Source organism: Odontesthes bonariensis, chromosome 3 (genome assembly GCF_027942865.1).
Source record: "Odontesthes bonariensis isolate fOdoBon6 chromosome 3, fOdoBon6.hap1, whole genome shotgun sequence".
In the NCBI taxonomy this organism is placed as follows: Eukaryota; Metazoa; Chordata; class Actinopteri; order Atheriniformes; family Atherinopsidae; genus Odontesthes; species Odontesthes bonariensis.
In genome coordinates, this window is record NC_134508.1 from 30,431,320 (window position 1) to 30,455,278 (window position 23,959).

Consider the following 23,959-nt stretch of genomic DNA (forward strand, 5'->3'; position numbering starts at 1 on the left):
CTTGCCATTATAATTTGCTGTGTGCCGCATGCACTCACACTATTAAATAGCTGTATACAGTGTTTGTATAGTGGTGTCTTTAATAGATTGTGAGTATCGAGAGACAACAAAGTGTGTCTTTTGTATCAACTTCTTTAATGTCACCCACTGGAATCATTTAGTATTATTCAGTTAATTTGTGTAATTTGAGGGGGCATTAGAATAAAACCCTTCAGCAAGTAGCCACAATGCCAAACCTGCCTCCTTTTTTGGAAATTGTGTACATCTGCATCTGTTGGCAACTATGTTGAACTTAAGCAAAAAGCACATTAAGAATCCTGTCTATGGAGTCTCAGACCTTGTCTATGCCACTCTGTTATGGAAAAATCAGCACGTCAGCAGCATTACAACTGCAGCCGCAGTCGTCTGTCAATGTCCACATGATTTCAAGGAGCTAAAGTACTGCTGTGTGTTCAGATGCATTTTGGCAAGACTTTCAGCCTACAGTAATAGACATAGTTACACCAGTATTCTGAAGATAATAGGCTTTGAATTTAAAAATACGCTTTGGGGTTACAGTTAAGTGTGTAAAGTGTAAGTGCAACGTTGGCCGTCGACAGTTTTATTGAATAATGTAAATCAGTATTGTTGGATGACTGACAAATGTGGGCGAAACGCCTCTGACTCGATCATTCATTTTCTAAGCATTGGTTTCCTGTGTGACAATCACACTAGACTCATTGTGTTTTGTTTTACAGTGTATATTTGTCATTGTAAGCATGACAAGAATGCCATGCAAAGACAACTCTTAATGTTTCCTTTATTGCTCTTCTGTAGATAACCACACAATGGTGTCCTTCTCAGCTGTGAGTATTCGGATTCTGGATGTAAATGACAATCCTCCTGAGCTGGCTACACCGTATGAAGCCTCTATATGTGAAGATGCCAAACCAGGCCAGGTATGTTTTTCTTAAAATAAGCTTGTACTCAAATCATTGTATTTGACATTTGACAATTATTTATTTATTATTTATTATTTATTTAAAATTTCAAAATTACAATGATAAAAAAACAATTGATGATTGCTGCATCTTAAATGGGAATTGTAGGGCTGATCAAGTTGATTCAGTCTTCCATGTTGATAGTGCTAGTGATGATCAAAACAAGAATCTGGACAGTGTCTACCAAAGCACTAATGTGAATTAGATATCAACTTCCCAAAAAGGGAGAAAATAAACATTTATCACAAAGGACAGGTTTACATGCGTTTCTTCAAACTGGAATCCAGTAAGAATTCACAACAGCACACAACCCAGAAGGGACACCAACTTTATCAGTGCACACAACTCAGAGCCAATTATTGAACTGAAGTGACATGAAATCATCTATGGATAATTTACTGAGACACCAAGAAATTTTATCTGTCACATGAATACTATAACAATACTCTACCAAACTGATCCACTGTTCAGATCCAAACTATCAATACCATGTCCATGAATGATCATGAAAGTTACATTGACCCTTCATCCTGAAATAACTTGAACTTCATGAAACGATTGGATAATAAACCAAAATATTTTAATTATATTCAGTTTCATGACTTCAGCTATGCAAGAAAAACATTTTCATTCCCAACACATCACATACTGATGCTTGATCAGTTTTCAATGCACCGGAAAATGCTATACTGCTGCACGAGGCCATTTATCCCCCTGTGGTGGAAAGTGACATGACTGTGCCCGACAATCAAACGTCACTCTACATCGATCCCTAATAAGCAAGTAAAGGCTGATTTATGCTTCAGACGCAAAGCCTCTGACGCTCGGACGCAGAGCCTCTGCGAGCGTCAAAATCTTGACCACTCCCCCACGCAGAGGCTCTGCGCGCGTCCTCGTACACCTCAGAAAAATCCTGACTACGCGACAGACGAACGCAGACCACCAACGGAAGTGCGCAGACAAAAGCGGCTGTGATTGGTCCTCAATGTGAATTTCCGGTTGTCTGTGTGGCTTCCTCCTTTGCATTTTCGCCAACTCCAATAAAATAAGCTGTTCTTCTTCGATGTCGAGCAACTCCAGATCCATATCTTGCATACACTTTTTTTTTTTGAAAGATAAACACTTCCGCCGGCGCCGCCGAAGTTCTCATCACCGCCCACCGAAATTCTCGCGAGGGGAAATTGCTGTGCGTCCCTAGAAATTCCAGACCGAGGTTGCAGAACCATAACATGAAAAGTGGTTTGCGACCAGAGCAAAGCAACATGTCAAGACGATAGACGCAGAACTATAATCTGCCCTTTACACAGACCGTGCAAGAAGGTTGGAAGTAAGGAGTGGGATAGACACCTGACCTAAGCATTAGACTAATGGTTGGGTCCAAACTTGACTCAGCTGTTTTTTTATTTCCTTTTTTTGAGTGCTTATTTTCATTCTCAAGTCACTTTGCTCTGCTACTTCACTACACATTAAAACAACTTGATCAATGTTTGAAAATCATTATAGTTATGATTAAATAAGCAATATAATATATATTATTGGTGAAACTTTCACTTACATTTTGCATATTACTGTGTCGACACGTCACATGATATCACCAGCCTGAAAAACCTTGTATATTCAAAATTTATGCAGGGGTACCCTATATTCGTAACTGATGCTCCTGACCAAGCCTCATCAAGTCAAATCAAGAAGAATCAAGAAATCTTTATTGTTCATGAGGGGCAAGCTTTTTTGTAGCCAGCAATAATATATAGAATACAAACCAGCATGTAGTGCGAACAAACACTGGTGAAAACAACAATGAGATATAAAACAATATAATGAAAACACAAGATTAAAAATCATGTTGGGGTGGTCCCTGGCGTAGTGGGTTAAGCAGGCGCCCCATGTACAGAGGCTACAGTCCTCGCTGCAGCTGGCCCCGGTTCGAGTTCCGCTCCAAGCGGCCCTTTGCTGCATGTCTTCCCCCTCTCTCTCTGCCCTCTGCTTCCTGTCTCTCTCCAACTGTCCTATCATTAAAGGCATAAAAAGCCCCAAAAAATATTTAAAAAAAAAATCATGTTGAGTTATTTTTAAACCTAATGACAACAGGAACTTATGGGCTCCATGATAGGATAACCGCTGTTGTGTACCACTGATAGATTGAAGAAGTGCACGTATGCACTAATCATGGCAGCACAAGAACATGCCAGGAGCACAAGAGCAATAGAGGTCTATATAGGGGTCTATCACGGCACACAGAACACTAGGCCTCTGAGACAGTCCAGCACATAGAAGCAGGGTGTAAGATGCAGGCAGGTATGACATACACGAAATGCAATAACCAAATGGCAGGAATAGTGTACAGGAACATCTGTGCCGAGCAAGGGTTGTACGTGCCAAAGTTCAGGTGTGAGATACCTGCAAAGTTGGTGGAGAATAGAGCAGAGATCCTGCGGTACTTCAAGATCAAAACTGATCAACTGGTGATGGCTAGCCAAGCAGACATTGTGGTGGTTGGCAAACCACTAAAGAAGAAGGAACTCAAGAGACCAATAAGAAAAAGAACAAATGCTGAAAGAGGAAGTTGAAAAGATGTGGGAAGTGAAGGTAAACATGTTATCAGTGGGAACTGAAGCAATTGGTGCTGTGAAACCCAATTTATTACAACATCAGAAATCTCTGTCCAGAGGAGCGCAGTCCCAGAAACGGCTAAGATGCTGTTCAGAACCCTCAAGCTCCTTGGCCTCTAGCTTGAAAAGTGACTGGTCGATCAATTCAGCATGGTCAATCATTTACAAACTACAATACTGTATTTTTGTCAATGTTAGAAATATGCTAGATCGAAAATATATAATTGAAATGGAATTCACATCTGAAGGAATACTCCAAACAGTTGTCTGCATGGCCTTTAAAAAGCTTTTATGAAATAAATTAATCATCAGTTGCCGACTTGCACAGATTACAGTCAGGGAAAAGGATTTCCAAATGAGACACTTCCAAATATCTTTTTTATTAATTGTCTGACAGGAAAAAGATACAGAACTTCATGCAGGTCAACATAAATTCACGAAGGATCATGGTATAACAATGTATAAAGTTTGTCTTTTCTTCTTTGGGTTTAGTTTTTAGATGATTTTGAAGTTAGTGTTTAAAGCTCAAGATAGGTTTTCATATGCATTATTACCAGGCAAACAGTGGGAGCCTGTCTGAAAAATCTAAACAAAAGGCACTGCTGCTTTTCAATCAAACAGAGGGCCAGATCTTTCCACTGAGCACCATTAAAAATGGACTCAGTCATTAGGGTGTTTTATTCACCTTATGTAGCCAACAGGCCTTGGGCTGAGTTAAACCAAATTATCATGGGCAGAGCAAAGGAATAATTAAAACAGCAATGCTTTAAAGTGGGGCCTCCATGCTGGAAGCTGCATTTACATGTGTAATGAGGCTCAGGCCTCTCCCCCACTTGATCCATAGACTCTTAACCACTTATAGCCCCCCTGTGTCTCTGCTATGCCGCCAGTCTCTGTAGAACTTTGTCCGGTCTGATCGTCCTCATTCCCACTTCGCTCCTTTACCTGTCCACATTAACCTTCAGCTCCTAATCACACAGAGGTGATTAGTCTTCCAGCTAAAAGACCACTGCAGGCTCCTATCATTGCAAGAAAGGTTTTGCAATGTTCTCCTTAGAAAATGCTGTAAAATATTTCAAACTGGGATTATTAACCAACAGTACGTACAGAAGACTCTTTTTTTCGTGACTGTCTACCAAGGACAATGAGATGTATTTCATCCCTTTTTTTAAATTTTGTATCATGTTTTAAGTATTTTCTCTTTTTTATATGATTGAAATTTGGATCTTTTCTGCCATGACTGCGAACCTTGAAAGGAAATGTTTTAGCAGTGAGTGTGGGGCTTTCTAATGCTCAATTTCAGCCTCAAGGGTAACCCACTGGGCGGCATGCAGGAAACAATTTTCCCCTCCTTGTATTTTTTTTCTTTGATTGTGATAATAAAAAAACAGCCTGTTCTTTATATTTTCAGAAGGGAGTGAGCAGTAAGATAAATCTGTGTCAGTAAGAGGAATTTCCATTTTTGTGAATTTTTCATTCCAAAGACCTTAACCTGTGGATGTCCATAAATTTAATGAAGTTTGTTGGCAACTGACTAATCACAATTTGGGACATTACCAGAGTGATGCATATTTTCCTCCCCTCACTCTGTCTCCACAGCCCAAATGTTGTGCTTAATTGCGAATAACATGCTCACAAACACACACACACCTGCAAATATGTGTACTCAAGCCCTCTAATGCAAGTTTTATTTTGTAATGATCCTGCCAATAAATGACACAACACACTGAAGCAGAGGGGTACACTAGAAATACATCTTTTTTTGAATAGTTGGCTTAGATAACCCAATTCAGTATGTCATTACACAAGCTGTCTATTGATTCATACAATAACAGACTTAGCATAACATGATACAGCCAACAATATATTCAAGAAATGCAGATTAAATTGCTCTATGCAACCATGAAAATGTATTGCCAAAAGCAAAATAAATAACGCATATATGACAAAAAACTGATGTCAGATAATGTCTCTTTCCAGTACTGTACAGCACCACTTTTATATCTGTCCCAGCAAGTGACTATAGCAACACATCGTTACACATCACTATGGTAGTAGCAAAGCTTGCATAATTTTATTTTTTTTTCATTTATGGAGACTAAAATTAAAAGTAATACATTCTTTGATGTGCACCAATCTTTCAGACATAAAGAAAAGTAGCGCTTTGCTACTGGGCATAAAGATACTATTCAAACAAGGTTCCCGTTTTGAAAAATTTTCATGGTGCTCTTTTACTTGTAATGTTAATTCACACAGTATCAGAATCGCAGGGTTCTGTTGATGCAAAGGGCTGTTGCCTGATATGCTGAAGCTCTTTGATGTCTACTGCTTCCAAACATGCACTTATTTATTCAGTAAAATAAGCTGCCAAAGGAAGAGCCCAGAGGTATGTGCATCAGTCGACATATGTTTGTGTGTAAAATGAGCGTCAATTTTGTTTCTGTTCCCTGGAAGGTTGTTAATCAATTTGCAAGCTTGGACACACGAACAGCTCTCGGGTAATAGGAATAATTGTTCATTTTACCTGGAATACGCAGACGTCAAACACTGGTTTACTGTCCTCTTTTGCCTGATGCATTTCCACTGGATCTCAGAAGATGTGCATTTGTTAAACTTGCCCACTGGGCCAGATGTTATGACAAGTTATTATTGCTTTATTCAGTCTCAAACCCGTTTTGAATTTAGAATAGCCCACATGGCACCTGTTATTGTCAATAAGAAAAATGACATTTAATTGCTTGGCACAAAATTTCAAACTTTTCACAGGAGAGCTGAATTTTAGTTTCATGTTGCAACAATAAATTGGCTAAAAGCCACTTGTGAAGCATTTCTATTACATGATGGATAGCAGGACTTGATTTTGGCTAATTAAAAGAAAACATTTATTATTTTTTTACCCAGACCATTCAGCCAGGCTGTCAGTAGGACACAAGGCATATATAATGTATCCTTTTAAATGAAAAGTGCTCGCTCCATTTAGCCCAAATTACATCTTAATACCAGTCCCTGCACAAACGCATGTTACAGTGGAATAAAGGCATGCAAGCACACACCCACATACATGTGTTACTCACACTGCCTTTACTGTCACACTCTTAATATGTCAGATCAAACCACGGTTTGTTAAGCTAATGAGGAGCCTTCCATTGTGTCTGTTTTGTGTTGTGTTATCACCCAGCCTCGCTCATGGAGTGTCAGCTCGCTGGCTCAGTTGCTGCTGTCGGTGTAACCACAGAGAAAATCAGATTTGCCTAAGCCTTTTAACTGTGGTTGAGTGTGATCCCATTTGAGAGCTGGCAACAAAACCTTTTTTTTGTGCGTTTAGAGGAAAAATGCATGTGGAGACCTGGGGAAGGGTTAGGTGAGAAGTAAGTAATAACTGAGTGATGTGGGTTAAACAGCTTTCGCTTGGGATCACAGTTCAAGAAACAACTTGTTAAATAGCACCAGGGGTGTGGAAGGTAGTGTTTATACATGTCAATGTTAGCCTAAAACTGAATAAGACAAGGAGAGGTCCAAGTACAATCACACTTAGTAAACATATTAGATCCAAAATTTTCTCTTCTGCCATGTAAAACGCATGTGAAACACCATGTCTAAAGTGATGCAAGTTCATTTATTCTTTGTTCCTCTGTAAATGCAACGGTGACGCTTACAAGCTGTTCACCCTTTTAATGCTTTTATTCAGCGAGATACAAAAATAACAGTAAAGAAAAATATGTTGCCTTAAACTCCATTATTTGAAAAGAAGCGACCAAGACATTGCCTGATTGAAATAATACTGAGAGCAATAAAACCCCATAATTGATTTATATGCCATTCTGTTTTGCAGTTTTTGAAAACAATTTAAAAAATGTGCTATACTTGTTTCCATCATTTTCTAAATTGAAAAGGAGTGAGCTTAACACCATAGAGACTATTTACAGAAATATGTCCACATTCAAGAGCATATTCAGATGAAAATATTCTCTATTTAGTCAGAGGTTCAAAAGTGACATATTCTTCAATTCAAGGTCTAGCATTGCCTACTGAGGTTAGTTAGGTAATTTGAGAGCAAGAGGGTTTTGGGTTTGAACATGTTGCTCGGCTTCTCTGTGGGGAGTTTTGTGCCAGAGTGAGTCTTTTGCAGACGCTTCCTCTCACAGTCCAAAGAAATGTATGACTATTTAATAATTTGAACCTTTGTTGGCTCAGTTGAATCGGATCCAGCTGTGGATCCTGCTGGACTTTGCTATTAAACCCGACCGCCGTCCTTGTCCCTGTGTACATGCATAGGAGCAGAATCAAGTTATCGATTGCAGTGTGTTCAATTCCACAACACTGTGGACTGTGGGAGATTATCATACATTTATGGAGTTGGGTATACATGCAGAGTGTGTAAAATCCCCAGCCGCATTATCAGGGTGTGTTGGTCTGGAGTGTTTGGGCAAGCTCGATTTCGAATCATGATTTTGATGGAACCTGAGACCTGATTGAGACATGTTATGGTCAGTGCATTATCAATGTGACTGCTTGCTGTCCTGTTCACAGTGAAGTCTGTCTCTCGCCCAGTTGTTGCTGGGATATGCCTCAGCTATCATGTGAATCATGATTACACAATATACTATACACTATATAGTAGACAAAAATATTACATGTCATAACAGTTTCATGTATATTAATTAAAAGCAATGCCTCATTCCAAAATATACTTGCACAAAGGCTACCTTATAAAAATTGTATTTTGAATCACTATAATGGAGCAATTATATGCCATACATATCACTTTTGCTCAGTTTTCTACTTTACAAAATCAGACAAAGATATGAAGATTATATTAGTGTTGTTATTTACAGTTAATTACAGTGTACAAGACTTACATTTAATCTAGACTTCTAAAATTCCAGCTGGCTGATGTGTCAAGACAATCTTTCACTTTTAGCCCATTCTTCGCCCACTTTATGATATTTAGCTGACTGAATGCAGAGGGACAGATATCATATAGTGCACAGAAAAAAAGGCTGGGTGGAAAGCCAAATACTAAGTATGGCCTGGGGTAACGGAGGCCTGTCAGCTCCGCCGTGCCATCTCACAGCTGGCTGAGTGGGTCACTACGACAGATCACCTCAGTTTAGCCACAGCACCGCCAACCTCAGCCCCCTGGGATAGATGGCTAAATGCTAAGCCTGTCTGAAACACACACTCACATGACATGCACATGGCTGCAATTCTTACTCACTTTATACACATATATAAAAAAAAAACACAAGCATACATAAGACAAACATAAGAAAGGAGTAAGGATGGTTACAAAGCAACAAGGATGTAAAAACAAGGTAAAAAAACCCAGTCAGACTCCTCAGACAGGATCTCATGTGTAGGAGACTGAGTGAGTCATCTGTCCTACTCACCAAATGCCTCTTTCTTTTGTCTCTTTCAAATGTTAAAGAGAATCAGATAAATGAGCAGACTGGATGAACTAGATTATTCATTGTGTTTGGAAACTTAATTTTACGCTGTACATTCGAGTATTTATGGATTTAAAAAAAAAGAAGGAAATAAATGGTTTGGGTTAGTTCAATAGAACCTTTAACATGAATTAAAACATTAACCAAACATACAAACACATTTGTATCCCTTATGTATGTACTTCTGAGAAGTATTATATTAATATATCAGCAAATAAATATATGCTATAGTATATTGTATGTTATGATATGTAATAGTCTAGTAAACAGAAAAATAAGTCATTCTCTATCTCTATGTATGTTGTAATCGGAGCTTCTCCATTTAAGCTCGGTAGGTGTTCTGGCTTTATCGCTGTGTTACCGCCTGTGTATGCCTCCCCTTGAAACTGTTGGCCCTCCTTGCGTTTATAAAGAGACTGAAAGGATGAACACCCACACTGCACTGTAAAAGCACAACCTGTGCTCATTCCCATGGTATCAAATGGTGCTATTTTGTCAAACCCAGTAGCACTTCTCAGATATGCAAAAGGTTTCATTTGGCTTTGGCCCCATGATTTAGCAGTTATTTTTTATGTTAGGAGCAAACTGTTAGGAGCCTTATTAACATGTGCCACATGTGCATTAAAAAGGAATCAAGTGTTTTGGCAACAAAATGAGTCATGGTTAAAAAAAGATTGTGTTTTACATTTCACAGCATCTACCAAGCTGAAAAATGCTCCTTACAGATAGCAAGTGTGTTGCAATGTAACATCAACCCTCCCAGTCACCCCCAGAAACACACTTAGGACCCTCTGCACCCAAATGGATCTCTTCAGAAAAAGTGATCTGAAAATCATAGAGATTTATATTTTTTTTCAACTTTCACTGCTCAAAGCTTTTATCCAGCCCTCAAGTTTTCATTCATTTTCTAAAGTTACTAAAGTTTAGTTTATAAAGATACTAGCACCCCTTATTTTAACAAGAAAAGGGACAGGTGGTTGTGCATCAAAATGTAAAATTTATTTTGCCATGAGAAGGAGGCGATTGTGGACACAAATACTCAAACGCACACACAAAATCATTTCTCAAGCAAATCTCAAGCAAAACCATGTGAAATTTCATGAAAAATATTGTTATAAAGAAAATATAATCAAAATAATAATTCAATGAAAAATTTAATTTTCAACTCAAAGACTCAGATTGAAAAAGTAGTCACAGGCATCACCTTATGTGATGGCTCAATTATACTATATACAAAAAAATATAGTATTAATTGCCGTCAACAGTGACCCATTTGGGCAGAGGGTCCTATGTGTGCAGCGTGTGTAACTTTTAAATTGTGAAGAGAAATGAGGTTGCAATTTGTAACCTCGATCCAAACTATTACCTTTTGGAAAATCTCATGCCATTAGCATTAACGAATGCAAAAATTTTGACTATCCAAAATGAGAAAAGTGGCTAAAGGATTCAATTGGGTCACTATTAATTGGTTAGATCAAGTCAGTATCATCAATCTTTTTGTGCAAAGTTCATGTTGAAAACCCCTGAAGCAACCACCAAAATTGTGTCGCTTGAGAAGGTGGAATTGTAAATTAAATCAATCTAACACTTTAAGACCATTTTCTAACCTTAATCAAATACTGTCATTTATTAAAACTAACCAGGAAGTGATCAACCAGTTTTAGTAAAGTCTTGTCATATTATTGACTGAATGTATCTCAGTTCTCATATATGAAGGTCAAACTTGCATCGCTTGCTTAGAAGCATTATATGGTTGAGTATAGGGTCATCCAACCTACAGCACTTCCTTTCTACATAAAAAGACTTAGTGGCTTGTTCAAAGCAACACTTGAGAATGGGGTCTGCTCATAGGAGTTGCATTTCCCTCCAGGAGTTTAGAGGAGTCAAGAGTTAAGACTTACTGATTCTAACAGTACAGTCCAGGTTTTCGAGAACATTTCACAACATATTGTCAGTGATTGTATTTTCATTATTTTATTTGTTTACCTACTAATTACCCCCCTGGATGCTTGAGTTTGGCTGTGAACGGAAAAGCTACCTCCCTCTCTCAACCTTCACCTTACAGACACCTTCAGTACAAATGGACTCTAATTTTGGGAAAGTTTCCTCTTCTTGCTTTACAGAGATGCAAGAGATTTAAGGGGGTCAGGAAAGGGTACCGTCAGACAGAAATCTAATTAGGTGATTTTGCTAGGGGGAGCTTTGCTAGCTGCTCAATAAACTCCCACACACTATGCTTTCCTCCTTGCTCATTTCTCTCTGTCTCGGTGCTCAGTTTTCACTCACCCTGAGATGCTGCCTGAGAGTCTCCCCGCTGAGGAAACCATCACAGAGAGCGGATCACGGCTTACTTACTACAACATTATGTTATCATATTCTATGAAAAAAGAGTGGTCTCTAGGCCAATATTAACTTTTTTTGCTTATAGATTATTTTCTTTGCTCATTATTATTTTAGCTTTGAATAGAAAACAACTCATTCTTAGCACCATGGCTTCAAAGAGTGCTAAGAATAAAATATCAATCCCACTTTTGCATTTTGTGCAGCCCACTTCACTGACTGGATGTATGGTGGTTTCTGCTTCATGTCATTGAGTCTCTTAATGTTGAGTGCACACACACAAAGAGGTGCAGGGTGCAGTACAAAGCACCTGACAGCTGTGAAGAGCTAATTCTTTTAAAAGATTGAGCTTTTTGACCGATGCAAATTGTTTGGCCCTCACTCATCTTCTGTTTCTCGTTTTAAAACAAAGAGAAGAGCTTTTTTTCTCTTAAATGTTTGGGATAGTTTGATCGGTTCTGACAGATTTGGTCCCTCTGACTGATCATCACGTAAATCTGAGTGTTATCTTACATGATATTGTTGGATTACTAATTTAGTATCAGTGCACCATGTTATCGATATGGCTGCTGGGAATAGGGCTTGTCTGAAATATTTTGTATTTATATATTTATATTTTTGTATTTATTCTGAGGTACAATCGCTGGAGTGATTGTGGAACACACTGACAAAAGTTTTGTCAGTGTGTTCCACTGTGGTTTTGTCACAAAACCAAGTTCTGTTACTTAAATCTGTTTTATTTTTTTTTACATTTCTATTGGATCATTTACTGAAAATAAACCAAGAGAAACGTTTTAAGGGAAAGTCAACCCAGAACTCTGAAATGTGACTATACAACAATGCTTTTAGTATTAGACCAAAAAAAAGTGGGAACATTTTTAATTATTCATGATGTAAATCTTTAAAGTAATTAGTTGCCAAATCTATCAAATGTTGTGCATTTTAATGTTTGCCTCTGAAATACTTATTATATATAACAATTATTTTCCATTTGTAATGGAAACATTACCTGCTCATATTCAGAGCCAAAAAAGTGGCAAGAGTGATTGTTCGGTACAAATACCAGCTATGTCTTTTGATAACCATGATATCATCCGAACAAATCTTTGCAACATTGAAAAATCAAGGAACTAACAACAGTCCAGGTAAATAAATGTGATAAAATTGCACATTTTGTGTAGCACTGACTGGTGATAAACAGGACAATATAGTGTATTCTGACATCACCTTAAACACAAGTAACACAGAAAACATATTACGCTGCATTATGTATTGTATGAGGTTGCGTGTTGCCATGATGGTGTTAGTCTGGATTACAAATTCCAACCATCACAGATTTTAAAACTGTAGAAATTTGAAATATGATTAAGATTTTGAATACTTCTGTAGAAACACAGGAAATGTGGTAACACCAGGAATTATGGCCAAAGTGCATATTTTGCAGAGCTCCAAGGAAGATGCGTGTCATAAACCTTGAAATCAGGCCGCAGCATTTTGTGATTACAAAGTAAGCCATGTTATCCCAAACAGCGTCCTTCAGCCACGGGTATGACTAAACCTGTTGTGTGTCTGTGATGCAAACTCAATGTTGAGAATCCGTTTATTGTGAAGGTACAAGTGTGGCCCTTAAATGTGATCGTCAGCGGCTCAGTCACAGTAATGCATATGCTCCACTCATAATTCAGAGTCGTGTGCAGAACCACAAATGAGGCTGTCTCAGTGAATGGCACACAATACACAAGAAATCAAATGTTTTCATGTGAGAGACAGGTGTGGGGTTTAGAAACTGTATTATTCCTTAATTAGTCACTCTGCAGATGCAGGTGGAATGAAGGACACATTTCTTTGGGAAAGGAAAATGTGAAAATTGGATGTTTTGAAAGGATTAAGAATCAGAAGAAGAAAAAGAATCACTATGGTTGTAGTTACATCAAGCTGTCTGTATAGAACCTTTTGTGTCCATTAAGATACAGCATTAGAGTATATGTCCTCAGAGTGTTGGAAAAGCTGGGATATCAACGACAGATAAATGGCACTAAGTGCACTGGAAATAAGTTTAGTGACCAGTTCATGATATACAGAATTCACATGAATTACAGTTGCATACAGGGTTGGTACTAGAACTCTTCTGAGCAAATAGTTGCAATGTCAATATAGTTTTTCAAAAGTCTCAATTTCCATCGTCCACTGTGCTCCCTGTCACCAAGTCATTATGTTGAAATTGTTCATTTTTTTATCTTCCTTGTCTAAGGTTTGACAGGTGCATTTTTAATTCTGATAATCGTGTCTACTGCAATGAACCAACCCTTTACAAAGTGCATAAAAGGACAAGATAGAAATGTCCATATCCTTTTAGGGATTTTCTTATAATTCAATTAGAATTTTTCATATATTTTGACAGAAATCCACCTAGGGATGAATAGAGAGAACAGACTTAACAGGCACACTGATGGAGGAGAAAAGAGACCAAAGAGGGATTCAGTATCCTGCACCTGAAAGATGAGCCTGCTGCTAGAAAAGCTGAGTAATTGTTGTAGATATTTCTCTCAGTCTCATCTGAGCTTTGAGCTTTTGTAAAACCAGACAAAGTAATTCCAACCACTGAACAGCTTACTTAAATCATATTGAAAAATGCCTCACTCACTACCAGTTGTTTGTCATGTGTGTCTTTACTGAATTTGGCAGCAGTTCCCCTGAGTACGTGTGAGAATGTCCAACAGAGATTGGAGGAGCAAGATAAAACCTGTCTTTGTTAACAGTTTTAAAAAGAGCACTTACGGTACAAGGATGGACTCTCAAAAGAAAAGAAAAATGAATCCTCAAAGCCCAAAATAATTTGACGGTGTTTGTAAAAAGTTCTACAAATATAAGAAAAGCTCGGGTTGAATTTAAAAGAGATTGTTACCCTCAGTTTTCTGTCCTTATACAAATCACTTAGGACTGTTGTGCTTTTAGTAGGAAGATCCTTTACTTAGAATGAAAGCCCTTAAGAATACTGTAAGCTATAATGTGAATGGCTGATTGCATTTGCAGTGGGAGTAATACTGCCAATACTATAAAAGACTGACATGAGTGAGTTTAACTATTATAAAGATGTCAGATAGGCAAAAACAGAAATATAGAAAATGGAGTCTTCCTAAATAAAGTGGAAGCACTCAGCTTTTTTTGTAAATTGTAATAAGATGTTGACAAAACGACATTAATAATCTGTGTTTAAAACCTTTTGCTTTGTGTTATGGACAACACAACACCTCGTGAAAAAGAATATTTGAGTTCTGAATTCAATGATATCCATCTATGGTCTCCTATTTGTAAGTTCTTAAGCTTTAATGCATGCTCTTTATGGTTCAACACTACCATAAGCAGAAAGTTTACTTAACCTAGCACGCGACTTAAAAACCAGTTTTGTCAACAAGAATAAAAATGCACCTACAAGCATGTCTAAAGCTCATTAATTAAGCATTGTATCTCATAAGTTGAATTCAAAAAGCTATGTGCTAGACTACTTTTTAACTTTGGGTAGGTGCCAGGTGGTGAAAACTCCAGGAGGACACTTTCCCAGCCAAAAATAATTTGACGGTAGTAGAATGAACTATTGCACTTAGTTTTTGTATGGATGGAGCAAAACAGACATAACCTGTGAATTACCGGGAACACTTAGGAACTGCAGGATTTGATGAGTGTGTAGCAGTCATCTGCTTTACAACTCAATGTCCACCTGTGCTGTTTGGACCAATTATGCCTGTAAAATATTAATTTGCTTTGATAATGGAATCCATCGGAGTTGGCATTGATTTACAAAATGGCAAAATTTGAAAACAATTCCAATTGAAACTACATGTCTACCTGTGACTACTCTAATAAAATCCTGATTCTATAACTTTATCATCTTTTGACAAAAAGTTGGAAGCACCAGAAAGTCTCGAACATTTTCTCACAGAGTTCACAGCGTCAGACATACTTAGGTAAGTAACTCGATTCCATGTAAACTGGGATAAAGACAGTGGTCCTATTATTATTTCATAGCTTAACTCAACTGTAGATACAAGCTCACTGTGTGAGTCACCTCATAAACTAATACAAAAGTCTGTTATTTGATAATGTGACTTTTAGTTATATCAACTGTTAGCACACACATGTCATAGGTGGGCTAAGTAGCCAAATCACACCCCTGGAGTTGTTGTTATCATGCTGCCTTGAGAGGATTCAGGGCCTCTGTCATTGTCATGTTTAGATGCTAAGCATTTGCCCTGACTGATTTTCGACATACAGTAGTGTAGAACTCAGGAATCAATTAGCGTTATTGTGTCAATGAAGCTTTAGAATTTATGCTAAGCACAGGCATTTTGATGCTTCTGCAGCACTTGTTAAATATTTGTTGAATCATTTCTAAAAATAATAGATCCAATGTTCACACTGAAAACTTAATAATAATTAAAGCAAGGTGGTCAAAGTCTTAAACTCTTGATAAGATATTCTTGCAAAATCTCTTTCACTCACATAATGAATAGAAGTTGCGCAGCTAAAGGCAGCTAAAGGCAGGCCAGCATCAATCAAAGCTCCGACTTAACTGAATTATCGCAGATGAACTAAATATTTTTGTGAAAGTTAATGAGAATTAAAAAGTGCTTGCAGTTCCCCTTTTCAGTTCACGCAGTTTACATGTCAGTTTAAAAAAATGAATGTGATAGAACAGCACATAGAACTGACATTTCAAAACAAATTTTAACACATTCCATATTTATTTTTATACCGAGTGATCTCTGCAGCTTCTATGATTGATTTTATTCAGCTACACCATCGAGTACTTTTGGTGTTGTTTTTACTGGTGTAAGTATGCAGGAAATCAAAATCATAAGGATGGGGGCTCATATGTCGAGTGCTGGCAGAGGAAACAGAGCAGACGGATGTGATGAGAAAATACCATTTATCAGTTTGTGGTTTGATGATGGCTACAGAGTAATAGCATGAGAGGAGGATGAATTGTCAATTTCATGAAAAGGTAAAAGGATCTCCAGGGGCTGTTTGATGTTGGTTGAGCTCCACCACACCTTTATTGTATCCACACAGAGTTTTCAAAATTGAATGACGGTTGATTTTTTTTTTTCTCTGTATGTTAATCATTCACGCATGCATTTGGATTACATCTCCCACTAGTCTTTGTGTCCCTCTGTCTCATCATCTGCTCATCTCCATTTTGATATTGCTCGATCTTAGAGCAAACATGACAACCTCACAGTGTGTCTATCTTTTTCTGCTTAAAAGAGGCTAGGTAGACATAGTTTTGAATATCTAGCATTGAGACACTTTCTGTAATGCCATGTCAGCCTTCTGCATAGAGGAACTTTTTTTCTTATTTTTTACTGTAGCCCCTTTGATTTACTTTTTAACAGCAAGCCTTCTCACTTTGTAGCATTTCGCTCCACCTGACTCCCTCCCTTGCGAGCAAGGCATTTGAAATATGAAGTGCTTTTTACATTCATTTCATTGTTCCCATTGAGTAGATCTGAGTAGAAATCGAATCTTTCTTTCTTGTCCCTTTATTTCTTTTTATACTTGTTTCTCTGTCCTTAGTTAATTCACACCATCAGTGTGGTGGATAAAGATGAGCCACAATCTGGGCATCGCTTCTACTTCACTCTGGCACCTGAAGCCTCCAGCAATCGTCACTTCACTTTGTGGGATGTCAAAGGTAAAAGGATAATATTCCATGTTCTTGTTAAGACTGAAGACACATATTTGAGTAACTGAAGCTGTTGCTATTGTCAGCATAACAAGATTTTGAGGCTGTAACAGCTATAAACACCTTTTTCCCACAGCTGTTTCTAAGAGCTAACTGGATTCATATATGCTGTTTTTCTGGCTCAACAAAGTTGGCCCCAGTGCAGCACCAGTGTTTCCGTGATGGAGCCAGCTATATATATGTGTATATACATATATATACACACACACACATATATTATATGGTTGGAATTTCTGGTTCAGTTTTACAGTGGTTCTCATCTTACCTGTCAGCCAGAACATTCAGTGTTTGTGTTAATCAGATTATGTCTGTTTCTGCTGAACTGTTGTGTGCCCCAGGGTGCGGTCTTGGGGCCCGTGCTCTTCCTTCTGTATGTACTCCCACTAGGTAATATAATTAAGCAAAACAGAAACGTGTCCTACTATCTATATGCAGATGATAGCTGTACTGTAGGTTTGAAATTGCTGAGCCGCACAAACTGACTTCTTTGATGGACTGCTTGACAAACATCAACCGATGGTTGAACAACAATTACTTAAAACTCAACTCCGATAAGACTGAATCGTTAATCGTTGCACCAGATCACAAAATCCTTGGAATCAAGCAGTTCATTGATAAGGATCTAGGCTGGTCTGTTAACCCTAGTCTTAGGAATCTAGGTGTTCATTTAGACTCGGCAATGTCTCTTGAGCAGTACTCTAAAGAACTGACCAGAAACTGCTTCTTTCACCTAAAGAACATTGCCAAATTAAGGTCACTGGTCACAAAGGCTGAACTTGAGATGATCATCCACGCTTTTATTTCCTCTCGATTAGACCACTTTAGCAGCCTTTTTATCTGTTTTAATAAGAAAGACCTGGATCCGGTCCTGCTTTCCAGACTGTACAGAATGCAGCTGCACGGCTTTTAACTCGTACTAAGAAAAGAGTTCACATCAGCCCAGTTTTAGCATCCCTGCATTTGCTTCCAGTTCATTTTAGAATCCATTTTAAAATGCTGGTCCTTACTTTTAGAGCCCTACATGGTCAAGCCCCTGCATATATCTCTGATCTGATTTATTACCATACATCGGCCCGTACTCTGAGATCAGCAGGTCAGAGGTTGTTGGTTGTTCCTCACACACACTTCCACACTCGAGGTGACCGTTCCTTTCAAGCAGTGGCCCCCAAACTCTGGAATGCCTTGCCGCTTTCACTAAGGTGCTCTGAATCTGTGGACTCTTTTAAGAAGCAGCTGAAAACTTTTTTTTAATTAAGCAAGCTTGTAGTTAGACAGTAGTGAACTTACCTATGTCTCCACTTTTATATATATATATTTTTTATCTTGTTATGGTCTTTTTTTCGTCTCTTATGTTTTTATAATTATTCACTTGTTTTATTGGTGGCGTTTTCTTATAATTATTTTTATGTATTTGATTGTAAAGCACTTTGTGATATTTATCTGTGAAACGTGCTGTAAAGATAAAGTTTACTTACTTACTTATATATATATATATATATATATATTTTTTTTTTTACACTAATAGCCTCTATATTAATAGAATATTTTGGAAATCACATGATCATTAATCACTTTGTTCCCCAGTGATGACTTTGCGTTGTCAGGAAGATGAGCTTTTTCAGTCTTGTTTGTGTTTATGCATACGCGCTTGCAGATCCTTTGTTTAGAGATGTGTATATAAGTAAATGTGACATCTGGCAAAATAAAGATTGATCTGACACCAGGAAAATGTCAGGGGAGCAGCCTGAGCCAGGGAAATGTCACCGTGTGAAGGCAGCAGGTCTGCTGTTGTCCTGTACATATGTATGTGAATGGAAAGGCAGCCTTCTGTAATGTATGTGCACATGCTGTTTAAACATGTTATTGGATGGGAAGGGGATGAGCAAAGTATGACAACTATTTTGCTCAGTTTTTTTCACGAGTACACAAAATACAAACGATCAGCAGTGTCCACTTTTATTTTATTTTATTTATTTATCCATTTTCTGTCTAAATCCAGCTACGTATTGTTTAATTTAGACACAAAGTTACAAAGGAGAAATCTAGCTGATTAGGTGGAATGATCCATCCATCCATCCATCCATCATCTTCCGCTTATCCGGGGATCGGGTCGCGGGGGCAGCAGCTTGAGCAGAGAAACCCAGACGTCCCTGTCCCCGGCCACTTCCTGCAATATATTGTATTAGATTTACACCTGCTATTCTGTTTTGCCAACACATGTATAAACACAAATATGCAATTAAATGCTATATTTTTATTAATTCCCACAAACCTTCATATATATATTTTGGTATAAAGCAAACAAAGAAACACCCAGACTTTTAATACACCTATAACTTTTTATTTCCACTCTAGTGTCTCTTTAAATGGACACATTTGTCAAACTGTCACTTTCAATCTGTCATTTCTTCTCTCCGTCATCATACTTCACATTGTGTTCAGTCTCCAAGCCTTGACAGACAGTGATGACAGGGCATTTCCTCCATGCTGCTAAACTCTAGAAAGTCTTTGTAGGCATTCTGTGTGGGAAAACTGGATCTAACAAACAAATAAAAATGCTATCACATGACAATCGACCAACATTTCACCTGAAGAATGCAGATATTTAGAGAGAAACATTATAAGTGAACAAAGATGAAGATAGAACATAATATTTTTGTGAATTTTGTGTGATCCAAACACTGTGAAGTAATTTTGTTATGAATGTCACTGCAGGACTCATCTCTAAAGTGTGCACTAAAGGGATGTACTAGGGACAGTAGAAAGATCCATACTTTGGAAAACTGCACATATAATTCAATATAATACAGGCAGCTGTGTTATACTGAAACACAAATAATAAAGAATCAGAACCCCTGAAACTCTTTCCCTCCAATGACGGTCCAGTCGAGGGATAACAGCGAGCGACAACCACGCCATGTTAGTAGTTTGAGTGTTCTGTGGCTTGATATCCTCTTTTTACTTTGATCTAGAATACAGGTAGAGATGTTCAAAAGAAAAATTCAATTTTTAGCCTACAATAATTTCTATGGAGTTGATCGTTTTTTCACGATTCACCTGAACATTCACAAATGGGTCTTAAATTCATTCCTATGGACATCTTGCCCATGTGATTGCTCATTAGCCTATTTAAGGTGCAGCTACAGAAACAATGCTGCTTATAATACTAATGTGGAAGAATTTATGTCTGCTGTTATTTTCTTCTTACCTAGATTTCGATTTATTCATTTATTTTTTTGTCAAACCTTACATGACTCGCTAACACGTGTTTTGTGGCCCAGCGTCACTCAGGGATGCAGCTGCTGGGGATCCCGGTGTTAGAGTGCTAATTGTCTTTATGTGTGTCTCTAAATCAGGAAAACAACACCGACTGCTGCTTTAGGTCCAGTCAGCACGTTTACATTACATTAGAAAATAAAAGAAGTTGTGTTAGTCAGACCAACACCTGGCTTTTAAAATGTATGTAAATGTGTTACTCCAACTGAAATTGTACAGAATCAAAGATCTCAAAATGTACCGAGGCTCTCTGTTCATGTTTCAAAGCTCCATCTCTTGGTACCATTTGTAAAAACAGTAAAGTCTGTGTATAGTAATACAATCTTATTCCCAATAAAGATGCTCTCCTCCACATAATTTTCTAAAGGCTTCAAAAATTGTGAATCAGCTGTTAAAACTAAGTTTCAGCTTGCAGTCCCCTAAAGCATTTTGAAATGGTTTCTCTGCTCTAATATAATCCTAATTTTATAACCGAGGCATCATGTCACCAGCACACCATTCAAGTGTCTTGAAAAACATTGTCTGTGTGATAAATTTAGTTATTCTTACATGTCAATGATCTCCCACAGAGAAAGTTAGAAGTGGCAGAATGCCTTGAACGTTTTCCCAGACAGTCCAGAGCAACGTTGGACATACTTCAGTCAGTAACTTCATTCCCTTCCTGTGTGTGTATAAAGGGGCAAGGACAGTGGTCCGGTTAAATGGCAGGTTGAACTTTAACCATAAGTCAATTCAACTTTGCAAACAATCATACTGAGTGAAGTTATGCTCCAACATTAAACATTTTTAAGTCTTCAAGTTTATTAGTTTTGATTCAAAATGTTGTATGTAAGACGTGTATTTATATGTATTTCCATGTCTAGTGGTAACCTTTTTTTACACAGAGAAGGCTGTGTAAAAGTCAAAAGGACAAAGTGAAGGGTGTAACATTCCTGTACATAAACCGCAATATGAAAATTGTTCTACATGTGCCAGAGGAGTTCTAGGATGACATGGATAACAGTGATGTATGTTCAGGGAGATGAATTACTTTCTATCCTCTATGCAAGTCTACCCACGAGCCACTCTGACTCTATTTGTCAAAGCCTCATCCTGTATTCTGTGCTACATTTATCTATGTCTCTGGCAGAAAGCTCATATACACACCAGTGGAGTTTAATTTCAAACAGTGGCTCTCACTTTCATTTTCTCTCTGTTTTTTCTTCGCTTTAGAAAAAAAAACATATGAATGTTAATGACTGAAAAGTAAACATGTTAGTAAATCCAAGTTGAACTTGACAACCTGGGCACCTTCTGTCTGCAGTCTTGATCTATGCAATGCAGGAAATTGCTTTTTTACAGGTATTGAGCACTCTCCAATTTCCTCACAAAGTTTTTTTCACTGTTATCAATGTTACACTGCCAAGTGTCAAGTCTGGAAAACTATGATTTTTCGGTATATTTTAATAATGTTAAAGCCTCCTACATAATCAACACCTTTGGTTTTAAATCATCTGCTCTCAGTTCAGAAGAGAAAAAGTGAAAGGGAATAAAAGTGCTCAATGCTTGGAGATTTATCAACGCTATTACAACTGCATAAAAACCAGATGTTAATGAGTTGACGAAAAAGGCTTTATTCTTCAAACATGAAGTCGCTTGTGTTTAATTCTGTCTTTTATCTTGTCTCTGTGACTTCAACATCTCTCCAACTAACTCACACCACCCACACAGACAACACAGCTGGCATCCGTACCCAGAGGTCAGGCTTTAACCGTCATGAACAGAATGTGTACTTCCTGCCTATTCTAGTGGTTGACAGCGGGCCTCCTTCCCTCAGCTCCACAGGCACTCTGACCATCCATGTCTGTGGCTGTGACACAGGTGAGAGCTATTGTGGGAGCTGCACCATTATAAACATTAACATCACTGTCACCCTCTGCATCAGCAGCAGTGCTATTAAAAGGTCATTGTGTCACGGTTTTGCTTAGCAAACAGTTCTTATCAGCTTAAATTTATGGAAAGCAAAACAACGTCACGACACAATATCTGCAGACAAATGGCCTTCTATATAGATTCCAGGCTTGTGAAAAAAAAAGAAAAGCATTGTGAACTACTGATTTTATTCTTCATAACACTGTGCTTAGTCCTTGTCCAATGAACTGACTCAACTCCGGTGTCAAATCTGTTCAATGAATGCTTTTTTTTCCCTTTCATAACACAGAGGGAGCCATTGAGTCCTGCAATGCAACAGCCTATGTAATGAGTGCAGCTCTTAGTCCTGGGGCACTCATAGCACTTCTGGTCTGCATGCTCATCCTCATAGGTAAGCAGATAAATGCACTCATGAATAAACACTATACTGTACTGTATGTATATATGCATTGATTCATGAGTAATAAATGGATTGATAAGCACAATTGATTACTCAGTTCAACTACTCCAGCAGGTCCACCAAGAATATCTCATTCATTAGTGAGATGTTCCTGAGAAAGAGAAAGTTTGAGGGATGCATGTATAGACTCAACTTAAAATCTTCTGTACAGAAAATCATGCAACCAACTACATGGGTTTTAAGGGATCGACCATTTTTACAAGTTATACATATTTCACGACCGAAATTGCACATACATTGGCAGAAAAAGATAAGAAAAGATGAATTACATTAAAACCAGATCTATTTGTCTTTGTTCTTTCGTGTTACTGTTGGACATTTTGTCTCTGCTTTTATGAGAAGAAAGCTTTTGTTTAAACAAGAGTGCAGATGCTGCCTGGTTTTATGAATGATATCAAGCCACTTTGATCCATGGAAGACGTGCAGAGATGAAATGAATGGGAGTGAAGTGGAGGGAGCTTAGGGAGTGCAAACAGTCAAAAGAGCTGCTTCAGCACTTACATCACTCCACACGGGAGGCTTTAAATGGACAAGGCTTTCCAAACAAGCTTAAATTGTACACACATCCGCACACTAACATATCCATACGTACACACACTTCCCTCAGTTACCAGAGATGTTTGGTTTTGCCATATTTGAAAATTTTATGAGTTCTCTTCACTCTCCCCCCTCGCCGTAAGTCTTTGCATCGCACTCCTTACTCATAACGAGAGACAGCAATGCTGTCACAGTGTTTTGTCTCCCCCGCATGTGCCTGTACACATCTCACATTGTGCAGGCACTGAGTGATGGATGAAGTGACACCACGCATCTTTACCTGTGACTAACATTGCTCCAATTTTATTTAGGAGCTCCTCTAATGAGTGTTGTTAAAAGTATGTCTCCATTAACGAAGCCATCTACTGCAGTGAACTTCAAAAGCAGAGCATGATTTATTCAGCATGGTTTTAAAAGCCTCAACAAACATGTTATGTACAAATATGAGGCAACTTGCTCACGATAAAAAAACTGCTTGCAGGGCATCACGGTTTTGGTGGCACCCCTTCACAAGTTGAAAACTGTTCTTTGGACTTTTAACTAGCAGAAAGCAAGATCCTAAGCAGAAAACAGTTCCATTGAAAATTGAAAATTTTCACATTGGCTGTGATGACATAAAACATGCATGATGTAGTTTTTCATCTTTCGTCTGA

At 38.0% G+C, this 23,959-nt stretch overlaps 1 protein-coding gene across 2 annotated transcripts in view; it reads left to right on the top strand.

Annotated features, from left to right (window-relative positions):
- Nucleotides 1-23,959, top strand: part of cdh22 (cadherin 22) — a 173,819-nt gene that overhangs the window by 144,120 nt on the left and 5,740 nt on the right. For both annotated transcript variants that reach the window (XM_075461520.1, XM_075461521.1), the window contains exons 10-13: nucleotides 817-938; nucleotides 16,954-17,071; nucleotides 22,109-22,258; nucleotides 22,599-22,700. In XM_075461520.1, coding sequence (XP_075317635.1) covers nucleotides 817-938; nucleotides 16,954-17,071; nucleotides 22,109-22,258; nucleotides 22,599-22,700 — 492 coding nt within the window. The remainder of the gene's footprint in view (nucleotides 1-816; nucleotides 939-16,953; nucleotides 17,072-22,108; nucleotides 22,259-22,598; nucleotides 22,701-23,959) is intronic.